Source organism: Toxotes jaculatrix, chromosome 11 (assembly GCF_017976425.1).
Source record: "Toxotes jaculatrix isolate fToxJac2 chromosome 11, fToxJac2.pri, whole genome shotgun sequence".
Taxonomy (NCBI): domain Eukaryota; kingdom Metazoa; phylum Chordata; class Actinopteri; family Toxotidae; genus Toxotes; species Toxotes jaculatrix.
The window spans coordinates 19,498,179-19,511,681 of NC_054404.1; the positions used below are offsets into that span (position 1 = coordinate 19,498,179).

Sequence of the window (13,503 nt, forward strand, 5' to 3'; positions counted from 1 at the left end):
TTTTTTTTTTTATTTCCTGTGGCCCTTGTATGGTAATTCATCATCCAGGTCTTGATACATACTCTGAGAGTGCCTGGTGCATGTATTAGCCACTGGCTCACATGATGCTGTACATTCCCTTGGGATATTTTGGAAATGAAAACTGGAAGGATGTCAGACCTCAATGCAAACAAGCCTGGCGAATTTGTTTTCTCCCCCCCTCAAAGAACATAAAAACTCCAATCTGGCAGAGAAGAAACGGAGGTTCAAGCTGTGATCAGCCAGTCTGTGGCTTCTTTTACTGTGTTTAAGTTTCAAAAGCAGGTAATTTCACTTTGGTCAGAGGGAATGGAAACAGCCTAGGTGGGCAGTGTGGTGGTGGTTTAATAATGGAAACCAAGGTCTCGAGGGACAAGTCCATCTTTCTGAGCAACAGAGAAAGTCCATTACCCCCAGTGTTTCTTTGCCTAATGCAACAACTTATATGTAATTGAAAATCAGATGTGTGTTATTGCACACAGGTCAAAAGCTGAAATGTGCATTGCTGTCCTGTAGACACCTTGAGACAAAGCCAGAAATATCTTTAAAAGCAGAAATGATCTAAAACAGTGCTTCTGACCTTTTTTTGTCTGACGTACCCCAACAGATGAGCTCAAGCAGCCCTTCATCCGCACCATCCTTCATGATTTTAAAGTGAGTGTTAAGTGACACTACATAAAAGTGGCTATTTTTTCATACAGTTGAATTGTCGACTTTTAGATGGTTTGATGAAGTTTGCTTTTCTAATGAGCACTGGCAGAAGCTGGACGCTATTTCAACCGTTAATCCTGTTATGCTGAGACTAGGAATCAGGCCAGGACCCAAAAGCAAAACCCCAAAGACAAGCAAAAGGAGTGAACTAAAAGCCTTTTAATAAACCAAAAATCACTGGAAGTGTCTAGGGCCAGGAAACAAAACTCAAATAACCAAAAATCATCCACGCAGGAGAAAAATACTCAGAAACAAAACCAAATGAAAGTACAAAATGTTGTTACAGGAAAACAGAGGAAACCAAGGTAAGTCCCTGAGGTGGGAAAAAATGCAAGGCACAGGTATGGGAACAAACACGGGGAAGACACAGACTCAGGTACAGACTTGGGTATCAATATGGGCATGGACACAGACAAACTGACAAGGACACTGGGAAATAACGAGACTTAAATACACCAGGCAATGGGTAACAGGTGAAACCAATTAGGGCAGGGCAGACAATCACAAATGGAGGGAAACAAGACAAAGACAGGGAGTAGAACAAGACAAGATACACAAGGGCCATGATTTCAAAATAAAACAGGAACAGTGAACAGAACTTAACAAGAGTCCGAGAGTCCGAAAGAAAGTTCAAAACATAACCAAAAGAGTTCAGAGAACAGCCCCCTTAGGGGCTAGTCATGACAAATCCATCGATTTGAGCTGTCTATTCTAAATATTTATCCATTCATTTCAGTTAATGGTTTCAACCATGTGTCTATGACTTATGTATATAGCTATTTTAACTTCTCATCCTTTGCTTTTAGCTTCTCTGCTTGCTAACTAGCTTTCCTGCGGTCTCTTTGGCCTTCAGGTGTTACAGCTGACTCAGGCTGATGTGAGATGTGCACCATGCAGTCAGCCTATTGTGGCTGGAATCTTGGTTATTGTGACAATTAATTTACCAAAGATCAGCAGCACACCAATTTGCAATAAAATATATGAATATATTTTTCATCAAATCATATTTTCTATTTTTCTTAACTGCTTGAGATACTCCACAATCTTTCCTCTGTCGGCTGCAGATGTTATCCTGTTTGGGAATCACTGATCACTGTTACAAATTAGTATAGTTCCAAATAATTCCAAACCTTACTCATTTTCCTAATTACTTGCTTGTTTATTATTTCTGAACAGCACTCATGTTCATTTGCATTCATCTTTGGATCATTCATTCTTAATAGTCCTCCGTTTTTGGAAGCTCATGGGTGTGCTTCCTTGTGAACTAATTAATTACAGTAATGATTTGAGGCCTGAATAGGTGACTCACAGTACAGGGAGAGTTTTTTTTCCTGTGCAGCCACTGCCTTCTTTCCAGAAGAGGACAGGCACTGTGACTCCAACTTACGCATGATTTACAGCTGCTTGTATATCTGCTGTAGTCAACATATCCATCACTGAAAGTGACATTGCATTGTGCTGACTCTCCCCTGGGGAATGTTAACATTAAACATCATGCTCATGCAGCATCATGATAGCCCGGAGGGTGCTGTGCGGGGGAAGAGTGTGTGTGTGTTTGAAAACTTCCATATTAAAAGCATTATAAAGAGCAGATTTTTCACTCCCACCTCCCTCATGAAAAATGTACAGCGGCATATTCATTACTTCATTGAGCTAACTGAGTGTGACAAGCGGAGAGCTGCAGCAACCGAGGGCAGGGAAGCAGCACTACAATAAAGCCTTCGGCCACTCTCTGAGGACATGGCTACCCCCGCCGCTCATGAGAGCTTCATCTCTGCACTCTGTTTGGATTTTTCCAAATGGGTGAGAGTGCCGCACACAGCATGAGACAAAGTTCACTTCAGCCAATTTGCCCTCTAATCTAATGCATGTACGGTCATTGGGCAGTAATCAATTCACTGCCTTCACAGAGTGGTGAATATGACCCACGAGCTATGACTTGGGGCCCTTATGCTATAAATATGGTCATGCATTTTCATCACTTTAAAAGACATACACACATAATCCATGAAGTGGATGCATCAAGCCTCAGACATGGATGTGGTTCTTTGTATGAACTTTATTGTACATCATGCAAAGAGACGGCTGGAGATCTAATTGGTATCAGGTGTCTGCAGGCGCATAAGGCATCAAAACTTTACAAAGAAATAACACCAACAATGGCAAACATTAATATCTGTCAGTCATCTGTTCTCATTTATCTGTTTAATTTCTTGAAGCGCTGATTCCCCAGCACAGTTCGTGATGAAGGATGCTGTCTGTCTATATTTTGGAGTGTCCCGTATGATCCATTCCCCATGCCTAGCAGCCACATCTCCTCCCAGCCCTGCTTGTCTGATCCTGAGGTGTCATCCTGGGTCACCCTCAGCGCTGTTGTCTGATTAACAAAAATAATGCTCTGCCCAGAGCAGCATCAGCCCATATTGTCTTCAGCCACAACACTACAACTGTGACTTTGCTTTGATGACCCTCTGCAGCAACAGCAGCGGCATCAGCAGCAACAATGCCTCTTAATCCAGAGCAACAGATGAATGCAGCCTTCACAAATTTAGTGGCTGCTGCACTGTAGCTTTGGGCCTGGCACCAAGGGCGAGATGTGAGATTTAAATAATTTCTGAGACTGTGGAGGAGTCTAGAGAATGGCAGACAAGCTGACTAATAACACAGGATTTAGTAACAAGGGCTGCTCCGATGGTAATGACTCCTCACTCCAGAAATATCTGATTCCCTGCCCCCCCCACCCCCCCCTCTGAGGTTGGTATTTAAAACTCTGCAACAACAGGGAAAAAAAACCCTGAAATAATTGGGATACAAAGCATAGAGGGGATTTCATTTTGGTGTATGAAGGAATTTCTGAAATGGGAATAATTAATGGACTCCAAATGCAATAAATCATGTGGACCTTTGAATCTATATAACCTCATTTATTACAGCTGTGTGACTGTACAATCAGCACAGCTCTCACGAGACCTAAGATTGATGCAACAAATGGTATATTTTTTATCTGGAGAGAGATTTCAAAAGGAGCCCACACCAGATCTCACAAGTGTCATCTCTGCTCTCCGTTTGTGGAGGAACATTGTGTGGGAGTCAGGCATATTCACCACTCAGCTATCAGAATAACTCTAATTAGGCTATTTTTAACACATCCTTTTCAACAGCTCTTGGGTGTTTACATTTGCTAATGACAGCCTGAGTAAAAATCATCTATCAGCTAGCATCACCATCATCGTCACTAACACATTAACATGAACTCTCTCCCAAGAAAAATGCCACCTAACCAGGGCACCTTCACCATTTTATATAAAGAATGCATATGTAGCTGCAGTATATTCCTTTATATTTATGTGGCATATATTTACATATGCACATAACATTTCAGCAAACTAATTAATAGGCACTGAGGCAAACAGTATTTGGTGTTTTGTTGCTCCAGTGACTATAAGACAGCTCTTTCAAACCAGCGTATGCACCAGATTACACCCTTTGTAAAAAAAAAAAACAAAAAAAAAAAAACACTTTTTGCATCCGTGTGATTTACATAATTTTCATTTAGTTTACTGTCAGCTTTAAAAAACAGAGCTTACATTTGAAGTTTCTCTGTCAACAAACACCACTTCTGGTTATGGAAATATCCTAGTTTAACCTGCATGCACAAAAGAAAAATCATTTTAATGTTTCTTCAGGGGTTTGAAGTGTGTCTAAGGTGCCAGGCAGTGGGTTTATGGCCACCTTGCTCTATAATAACGGTATTTTTAAGCTCATAATGTATCATCATGATATTACAACTGGGACTTTTATATTTTTTGCTGTGATATTTGTGGACTAACATTCAATTCATGAGGGACAGGACAGCACACACACACACACAGGCCTGTCTATGGTGTTACCGTCTGACAATCCAGGCTCTGTTGCTCCATCTAGTGGTGAGTCAGTGGAAAAGCAGAAAATGCAATGTTCTGTGTGGAGGAGGAGGTTTCTTTTTTCATAAGAAAATAAACAATTTCTAACCCATCACAAGAAGTAATGTAGCATTCTCTCGAGAGGCTAAGTTCACTAAACCCTGAGGCGAGGCCAACTCTTCTCATTATTATTTGCCACCAAAACACATTTGTGTGGAGTAATATTCCAGGGACAACAGCCACCCCTGACTACTGACAAAACATTTTTATTTGGTCAGCGTGATAAATTAGTCGTCGTAGGTTGCCAGCTCAGAGGAAACATTATCGGTCGCAAATGCTCCCCTGGGGTGAGTCATTGGCGTGTGGCCTCCAAAATAGATACCAGGGGATATTTATTAGATCTTTGCTCTGCATTATCATAGCAAACACAGAACAAATGTTCACACATGAATGTTATGCTAAGGTATGTGGATCTGCACACCTCCGCAGCCACCAGGCCGTGTGGCATCTCTGCATGTCAGTAATTTGATCTAAGCAGCAAACAAAGACGGTCTCTCAGCAACCAGCGCTCACTGCATCATTATGCCTAAAAGCAGATCTATGACCTGCTCTGCCACACAGTTTCTCCACACACACACAGTTTCCCCACTGGCAATAATGAATGCAGCTTTGGATCCTTTCAAGCCTTTCTCTGCAGAGCTACATGTCATCAGGCGGCTCAACTCCAGTCTGTATCGGACTGGTGGTAGAACTGGACTGGAACCTGGATGTGCAAACTCTCCTGCTCAGCATGTCACCCTGGCTCCATCACGAAACGATGTCACCCTGCTGGATCCTTGCTGTGGTCACCTGAGCGCTGGAGCGGAGGTGGACGTGGGGGTCAAAGGTCGACAGAAATTCATAGATTTCCATCATGTGGCCTCTGCTCTGTGGGTCCCTCCAGGTTTCAGAGAGAGGCCACAAACAGCCCCAAACCCCTCTGGTGTCTGTTTGGACCTGAGCGAGGACAAGGCTTGGAACTCCAGGAGGATCCCTGATGCTGTCTGGAAAGCGAGACTCAGTGGTAAAACAACAGATGACAAGTTATATTCAGAATAACACTGATATTAATACTTACATCTATTGCCTATCATAATTTATATCAGATGTCGTGCAGGTCAGAGTTGTGAAGTTGGACAGTATATCTAGTTTTCAGTAGTCAAGGCTGGATCACCAACAGGTCAACTGCCCCAAGGCCGCAGACACTCGCAGGGTCACATAAATCTGAAAAGTTAAGGGCTGACATGATCAGTCAATTGATGAATTAGTCGACTGACAGGAAATTAGGATAGGATAGCGAATTGAACATCATTTTCTGTTCAATGGGACATAAATTATTAATTAATTAGGTTTTCTCTGGCTCTCAGAAATTGTTACAAATGTTTTTCACCATTTCTGACATTTTAGAAACCAAATGATTAATCAACTAATCAAGAAAGTAACTGCCAGTTTAATTAATATAGACTCTCTCTCACTTTCTTTGTGCAGCAAGGAAACAAATGCTGTCACAGTGTACTGGAGTACTCCTGCAGCATGGTGAGAGGGTAACGCACTGGGGATCAGCACAAACAAGATTTTCAGGGGCGTGTTAAGTCGATAAAATCAGTTCTAAAACCATTTAATAATAAGTCAAATAAGGTTGACGTGTTTGATTAATGTCTGTTTAACCCACTGATCAGAAACAAACTGACACTCAACAAACCTTGGGTAGTAATCAAGAACAGGAATGCTAGCTGGTGTCTGTGTAGCCAGGCAAAACACTGTGTAATTATTCCATTTTTGTAGACACTGCTGTGTGCACTTTACCTGATGGGTACTTGATACACATTTCACAGGGAGTGGGAGGAACGAGGGGTCAACAGGGGCCCGTGGCTGATTTTTGCCCCAGGGCCTCCTCGCAGGGTAATCTGGCCTTAAGAGCAGTTACCACTGTGCATAGTTATGGTTCCCAGTTTGCCTGCATCCCAAAGACTTTGTCATTGTTCTGTCATCCTAAGGTTCAACCAGTCCTGTTAAAGCTGAACCAAAGTCACAGAGGACATTTGCTAAAGCGCACTGCAACTTCCCTGATAAACACACTGGACCTGAGGTGGGTGATGAATGAATTGGCTTTCGTACTGAAGTGCACTGCAAAACAACATTTATTTCCTTATACACACATATACACTGTACACATGAACCCCAATAGATTTCTGTTTTCATTTTCCCTCATTTTTCATCTTTAACTCTCAGAGCGTAAAAACACTCATTGATTTATACATTCAATCTGCAGTGCAGACACTGCAAACATATGGCTGAACAAAAGCTGGATTGGTTTCTAGTGAACTAATCACTTAACTATCATAACACATATTAAATGTGAAAGCGTAACCCATAAACACAGACCTCCCTCCAGGTCTCATCACACACGTTAAAGCCTCACATCAGCCTGCTATCATGTGGGCAGGTGTTCACCTCGAGAAAATAATCATACTTTATTTTGTTTCTCAGTCAGCTAATTGAAGTAATTATAATTACCCTAACATACATTATTGTGGTTTAGGAGAAGCTATACAGCACTCAGTTGCAGTGAAGAGTCTAAAATGTTGAGTAAACGGAGGCTTGATTGATGCTTATATTAAAAGCAGTCTGAGACGTGGGAGGAGAGAGGTGAACGCAGTGCTGCTCACTGATGTGTTAAAACATCAAATTGTCTGACTCATTCAGATTCCCTCAAGAGCATGTATCAGGAATTTTGTCTTTACTTTTGTTTTGGATTAGTCACTCATCACCACTGACTTCAGGGATAGTAATTTCAGTCGGTGGTCAGGCCACAAATTTGGCCCAGACTGAACAACTCAACAACTGTAGGAAGGGTTGCAATTCATGACCCTGAGAGGATGAATCCTGACGACTTTGGCGACTTTTAATCTAGAGCCACTTGCAGGTCAAAGTGTTGACTTATCCTGTGAAATATCTCGGTTCTCATTCATGGTTCCCCTCAGAATTTTAGCTATGTTATAATCTGCAGATTCGTTTCAGATCTGGAGTCATTACAGACGTATTAGTACAAGTACTGAAGTCATTTGTAAAATCATCAGACTGGTGTTATGTTGTTTATATTACAAATAAATGGTTTACTTAAGCATATGAGATTTTAATTGTAGCAGAGTTTTAATATTGGTTAAAAAAAAATACTGGTTAAAAAAAAAAGTACACAAGTATGAGTCATATTCAAATTGTCACGGCTAGGGCAAGGACTTGGACCCAAACGCACGACCCCACAGACGTAATCAAAAATAATAATAGTTTTTAATCTAACAAAGGTTCAAACAAGGATCACCCATAAAGGGGAAAAGGGTACAAAAACAAAAATACAAAATGCAAACGCAAAATCACTCTTAGCGAGGAGAAAGACGGAACAAGGAGCTAAAACCAAACAAGAAACAAAGTAACAAATAAACACACAACCTGACTGGCGATACGATGGCGAGAGGCAAGACCAGGAACGAGACAATGCAAAGGATATGTGGCAAAGAGACAGAAGCATGAGACAAAAACGAACGGACCAGAACACAGGCAAGCAACGAGACTTAAATACACCAGGCAATGGGCAACAGGTGAAACCAATTAGGGCGGGGCAGACAATCACAAAGGAGGGAAACGAGACAAAGACAGGAAGTAGAACAAGACAAGCTACACAAGGGCAGTGATTTCAAAATAAAACAGGAACTATAAACAAAACTTAACAAACTAAACAAGAGTTCAAAAGTCCACAAAAGAGTTCAGAACATAAAAGGATTCCCAAAAACAGCCCCCTTAGGGGCTAGACATGACACAAATGTTGTTGAGTAGTTATTTATGTAAGACATCAAGAAAGAAAGAAAGAAAATAAACTGATTAGTGTCCAAGAATTATTAATAACCATTCAGGACCATGAAATAAAACCCACTGACAATATGATGTGACTGTGAATGTTGTTTTTAAGGATGGCTTCTCCTCTGACCTGAACCGGTGGACACACGACTCACAGGCAGTTCAACGCTTCAGATACACATCTACAACCCAGAGGTCAGAACACAGTCACGTTTAAGTGTCTCCTTTTAATTATAATAAAGCTAAACACGCTTCACCTCACACACTGTTCAATCTGTAAAGTCCACACTGTAAAGTGTTATTTTGCTTTGAGACTTATTAAGAGTGAATGGGTTTGATTTTGTGCTTCAGTGGTGTCATTAGGGAACAGTGTGTCCTCCTGTTGTGTTAATTGCAGCTCAATGAAATCATACAGATGAACTGTAGCTTTGCTTAAAGCCTCAGGGAAGAATAAGCTCCAGAGTTAATAAGCAGTCTAGTATACTGCAGCGATGGAGGCTGTTTGAAAATTCAAATTAAAGCAAATAACTTTTGGGAATCAAATTAATCAATTACACTCAAGGCAGTTTGCTCAGATGTTTAATGGCCAGAGAATTCCCCCTTCATTTGCAGGAGCTATGAGGAAGTTGGTTGGGATTCAAAGTTACCCCGACGCTTGAAGGCACCTGGAACAACCCTGGAGAAAATGGCTGACCCAGTGTGTGAGCGTCCCTCATCAAGGCGCTACAATAGCCTACCTCAGCTGTGGCAGGTGAGCCACTGAGAATAAAAGGTGACAAACACTGTGCAGAGAATGGAAATTTGAAAGTCTGATTACTCTGAAAAGAAGCTCAAATATACTATAAAAATATTTTTACAGAATTGGTTAATTACTTCTGCTGGGCTGAAGTTCTGTTCCACCTTGTTTGTCCTATTTTGTAGCATACAGGAATGTGCCCACTGTACCTTAAAAGTTCACTCTACCAATTTATCACTGTGCTCCTATGACATAGATTCACTATGGACATCAAAACTGATGCAGGAGAAGCAGGGACATTGTCTTTTTTAATTCTATGCATTCTTCTTCCTCGTCAAACCCTGGCATCTGCATCACCCACATAGCAACTCACCCTTAGTTTGGTTGGAGATTTGATAGTATTTTGCTGATACCAATCAGCTAGCTTGATGCACAGGTCCTCACCAGGCATTGCTGAGAAATGGAAGGTCTGCACTTTAGATCTTCTGCAACCTACTATTACCCATAACACCCTTATCTGCACCTCTTCTCTGTGTATCTTGGAAAAGTCTAATTCCACCAAAGGCCTCAAGTGATGTCACTTTGTCAAATGATGGCATTTTATCAGATTTCTCACAAACTCCTCTGCAGCCACAAAATGCTTCCTTCAACTTTTTTTCACAGATGCATTAGTACTCTCCAAGCAAACAGACTTTGATGTGTAAAATCGATGGAGTTCCCCTTTATAACAGTGAAGCAGCAGCACTGCCCCTGGCACACCAAAAAAAAAAAAAAAACTGTGTGTGTATTCAAAGCTTGATATAGCTTATTCCTCTGTGCCAAAACTGAGCCCAACTCTCTTAGGAAATAAAAAAGTTAGACTATAATGTTTGTGACTACATGTCAGCATTAAAAGATCTGGGTTTTGTTAAAAACAGGTATAAATATGAAATAAAACCAGACGTATCATGTCTTCAAATCAATGTGGTAAAAATGTACTGGTGGTGATAAAACTCATCACTCATATGCCGTATTTTTAAAATAGCTCTGCAAGAAAGGTGTTGAAGTTCAAGTCAGGTGGCAGATTACTGGTGTGAACTCTGTCACAGGTATGTGCGCTGTGTGTGTGTGTGTTTATGTGGTGAGGGTTATAAGAGAAGACAATATCAGACTGTGTCTCGTAATGTAGCCTGATAAATTCTCCTAAACGGTCTATTGTTGCTGTCCTTTCCAAGTCTGTTGGAGCTGAGTGGAACAGGCAGCGGCTTCGATCGAGGAATGATGCCAAGAAACCCATTTCATTGTAAGTTTCCAACAACAAGTGAAAACTCCACTTCTGTCTTCACTAGAAATTATTTTAATGCTGATCTCCAGTGACCTCCAGCAAACCTACTTCCTCCTTGTTTACAGCTGCAGCGGATGTCCAAGGTCAGGCCAAATCCCTCTGTACACGTGAGTAATTCGTGTTTGAGAGGTGACCTGTGAAGTGTCTTACATATACGTGAGCATGAGTTCATGAATCCAATTCCCAGCCGTGTATCCACAGAGCTGACCTCGACCTACCTTTCTGTGTGTGATCGAATGTATTTGCAGTGGCACAATCGGCTCAGAGAACATGGATAACATTGACAACATGGATGAAGACTTTCATCCACTGACCCTGAAGAGGAGCATCATGCCCCCATACACGCCCACAGCACAGTGAGACAGACCTTTATCACACACACAGCTATTTCTTTAATGTGAAATTTATTCAGCACCTGAAATACTGTGTAAACTCGTGTTTTTGTGCCAGCCGAACCACCATCCCCGGTTATACAGGCAAGGCTGCCCATGTTAACTGTGGTGCTGATGCTGCAGTCTCTGTCCCAGCTAGCTCCAGTCCTGCACACTCCTCTGGGTGAGTCTTCACAGTAACTTTTACTTTAGCAGGCCATTCTCTCAAGCATCATCAGTCATTCATTTGTTATTCAAAGACTCAAAACAAATACTATTTTATACATTACTTGCAACTGTTTAATAAATGTCCTTTTTTTTCTTTTTGGACTTTTTTCTTCCTCCTTCCAACAACTCATAGTCTCAATACATGTAAATGTAAATGGGTTTAAGATAGAAAACAAGAATTATCACAAATGTCCACTGGAGGGCGATCTAATGCACTCCACTGACATCCCACCTCAAGTTGTGTCCACACTTCACCATACAGATGTGTCCATATTTTACTGCCATTCCTTTGAAAATGAAGTACAGCTTGGAGTCATTGCTATTAATGTCAACATTATTATTGTGAGTTGTACCTAGTAAATTAATAATTTAATATACTTGTTCAAATTTAAGCCTGTATTTAGTTATTTACTAATCTTAAAACTAGTAACACCTACAAGAACAAAGACATCTCTAACCCTAAGTCCCATTTGCTACAAGCCAAAAGAAGAAGGATCAAGGTGCATGGTGGCATTTCTTCACTCTGACTGAAGGAAAAAATAACAAAAACAATGGCTAGAATACGAGGTATCTGTGTATTTCAAAGGAAATCTAAGAGAATAAAATAAGAAAGATTAGGAAAGACTCCAGTGCTACTAGAAAATGAGCATGTGAGATGATTACAGAAGTAAAATGATAGGCCTACTGTTTCTAATGTCTTTCTGTTGTATTTTATTTTGATTTTTTTTCTGTCACCCTTCCTTCCTTCCTTCCTTTGCTTCAGTTTTTTTTGTGCCTGTATGTATTTGAGTAGCAGCACTTTTAAGCTTTGTAGGTGTTTGTAGCGTTGTAGGCTGGTTAGATATCAGTTAATGGTCTCTTGGTAACGGTAATTAGAGACAGAGGGTGAAAAAAAAAACAGTTGATGTCATTTCTGAATACAGACAGGAAGGAAATTGGAAGTATTGGAAGATTGGGGAGAAAACAGCAAGGTTAATTTAACTCCAAAATAAAACGTATAGAGGATATTTAACAGTAGATTTTGGTTTGGTTTTCTCAAATGGCATCAAAAGCAACTGAAAACGTTTCATTTCAGAGAAATGAAATGTGTTTAACAGTCATCTTGATTGAGATAATGTTAGTTTACATGAATGAAGGTGACAAGTACTTTAACACATCGCAAACATCCCTCCGCTCTGGGAGTTTTGGCTGTCTGTTAAGGAGGCATAAACCTGTTTCCTAGTTTGGCCTCAGTTGAGCGAATTTTACCGGCTTTTGGAGCAGGCATCTCCAGATGGCTGAATCCAGAGCAGCTCGTGGTAATCGTGGTTTTTCACAACCCAGATCCATTTTCCTGGTGCCCAACACCCCCTGAGATCTGTTTCCTCTGCTGATTAGGCTGGCCTCCCATATTTTTTCCCCCAAACAGAAAAAAGACAAGTACTTGGATTGATTAACTGTCTAGTGCAACGGTCAGGCGTCCCCGGGATTCTTGCTTGCCAGAGCTCCCTCCTTACACAAGTACCTATGGCTATTTTTACGTCTCTGTCTGCTGTTGTCTTTCACTATGAAGCTCGCTGTTGGGTTCTTGATTTATAATTTAATGGCTCATAAAAATAATTGTACATTTTCACAGGGCAATCAAAGTAGCAGGGAGTCCTGTTTTCGGCCACGCGGCGCCCCTGTCCAGAATGGTGACGACCACAACCCCCTGTAACCCTTTCCTGAGACCTGCGCTTCCTGTGTCACACATAAACACACGAGGAGACATTAAACAAAGAAGATGAGAAAGTTTTGAAGGTGTCAGCTTCCATTTTATGCCATTCAATCTGTTTATATGAATACGTCTATAATGATGTGATGTCAGTTACTGATTCGCAGTGAGTTGGAGAATAATGAGATGCCCCATTATCATAATTTCCCTGATTTAGATGAGTGGTTTTCTAACTCTGGGTGGTGAGCACATGCATTGTCCTCTTAAACATTCACTCTCTCACTGACTCGCTCACTCGCTCACTATGTGTGTGTGTGTGTGTGTTTGTATGTATGTTAGCCCACACACTGAGTCTCTATCATGAACGGCAAATAGAGGGACTAAACGAAAATATTGAGGAAAGTAAGGATTTTCTGCACTAATGCCACATATTTAACAGTACACAACTGTGGTGGGTATAATAAATCCATTATGAGTAACATTTTGATTGTACCCCAAGCTACTTTGCTCAGCAAGTACATATTAAATACTATCTGCACTCTAAACTACACACATGATTTTTGTAGATGCAACTCTAATGCAAATCTACATTATTAAGTGTCTGTCAGCTATTGCTTTATGTCTGT

At 41.0% G+C, this 13,503-nt stretch overlaps 1 protein-coding gene across 1 annotated transcript; it reads left to right on the top strand.

The window, feature by feature from the left end:
* Nucleotides 1–5,288: 5,288 nt before the first annotated feature.
* On the top strand, nt 5,289–11,144 carry LOC121189929 (spermatogenesis-associated protein 48). The gene is made up of 10 exons (XM_041050411.1): nt 5,289–5,694; nt 5,777–5,787; nt 6,159–6,214; nt 6,506–6,572; nt 8,638–8,720; nt 9,138–9,276; nt 10,476–10,543; nt 10,651–10,692; nt 10,834–10,941; nt 11,036–11,144. Exons 1-10 carry the CDS (start codon nt 5,289–5,291, stop codon nt 11,142–11,144), a joined length of 1,089 nt encoding a protein of 362 aa, XP_040906345.1.
* Nucleotides 11,145–13,503: the final 2,359 nt, after the last annotated feature.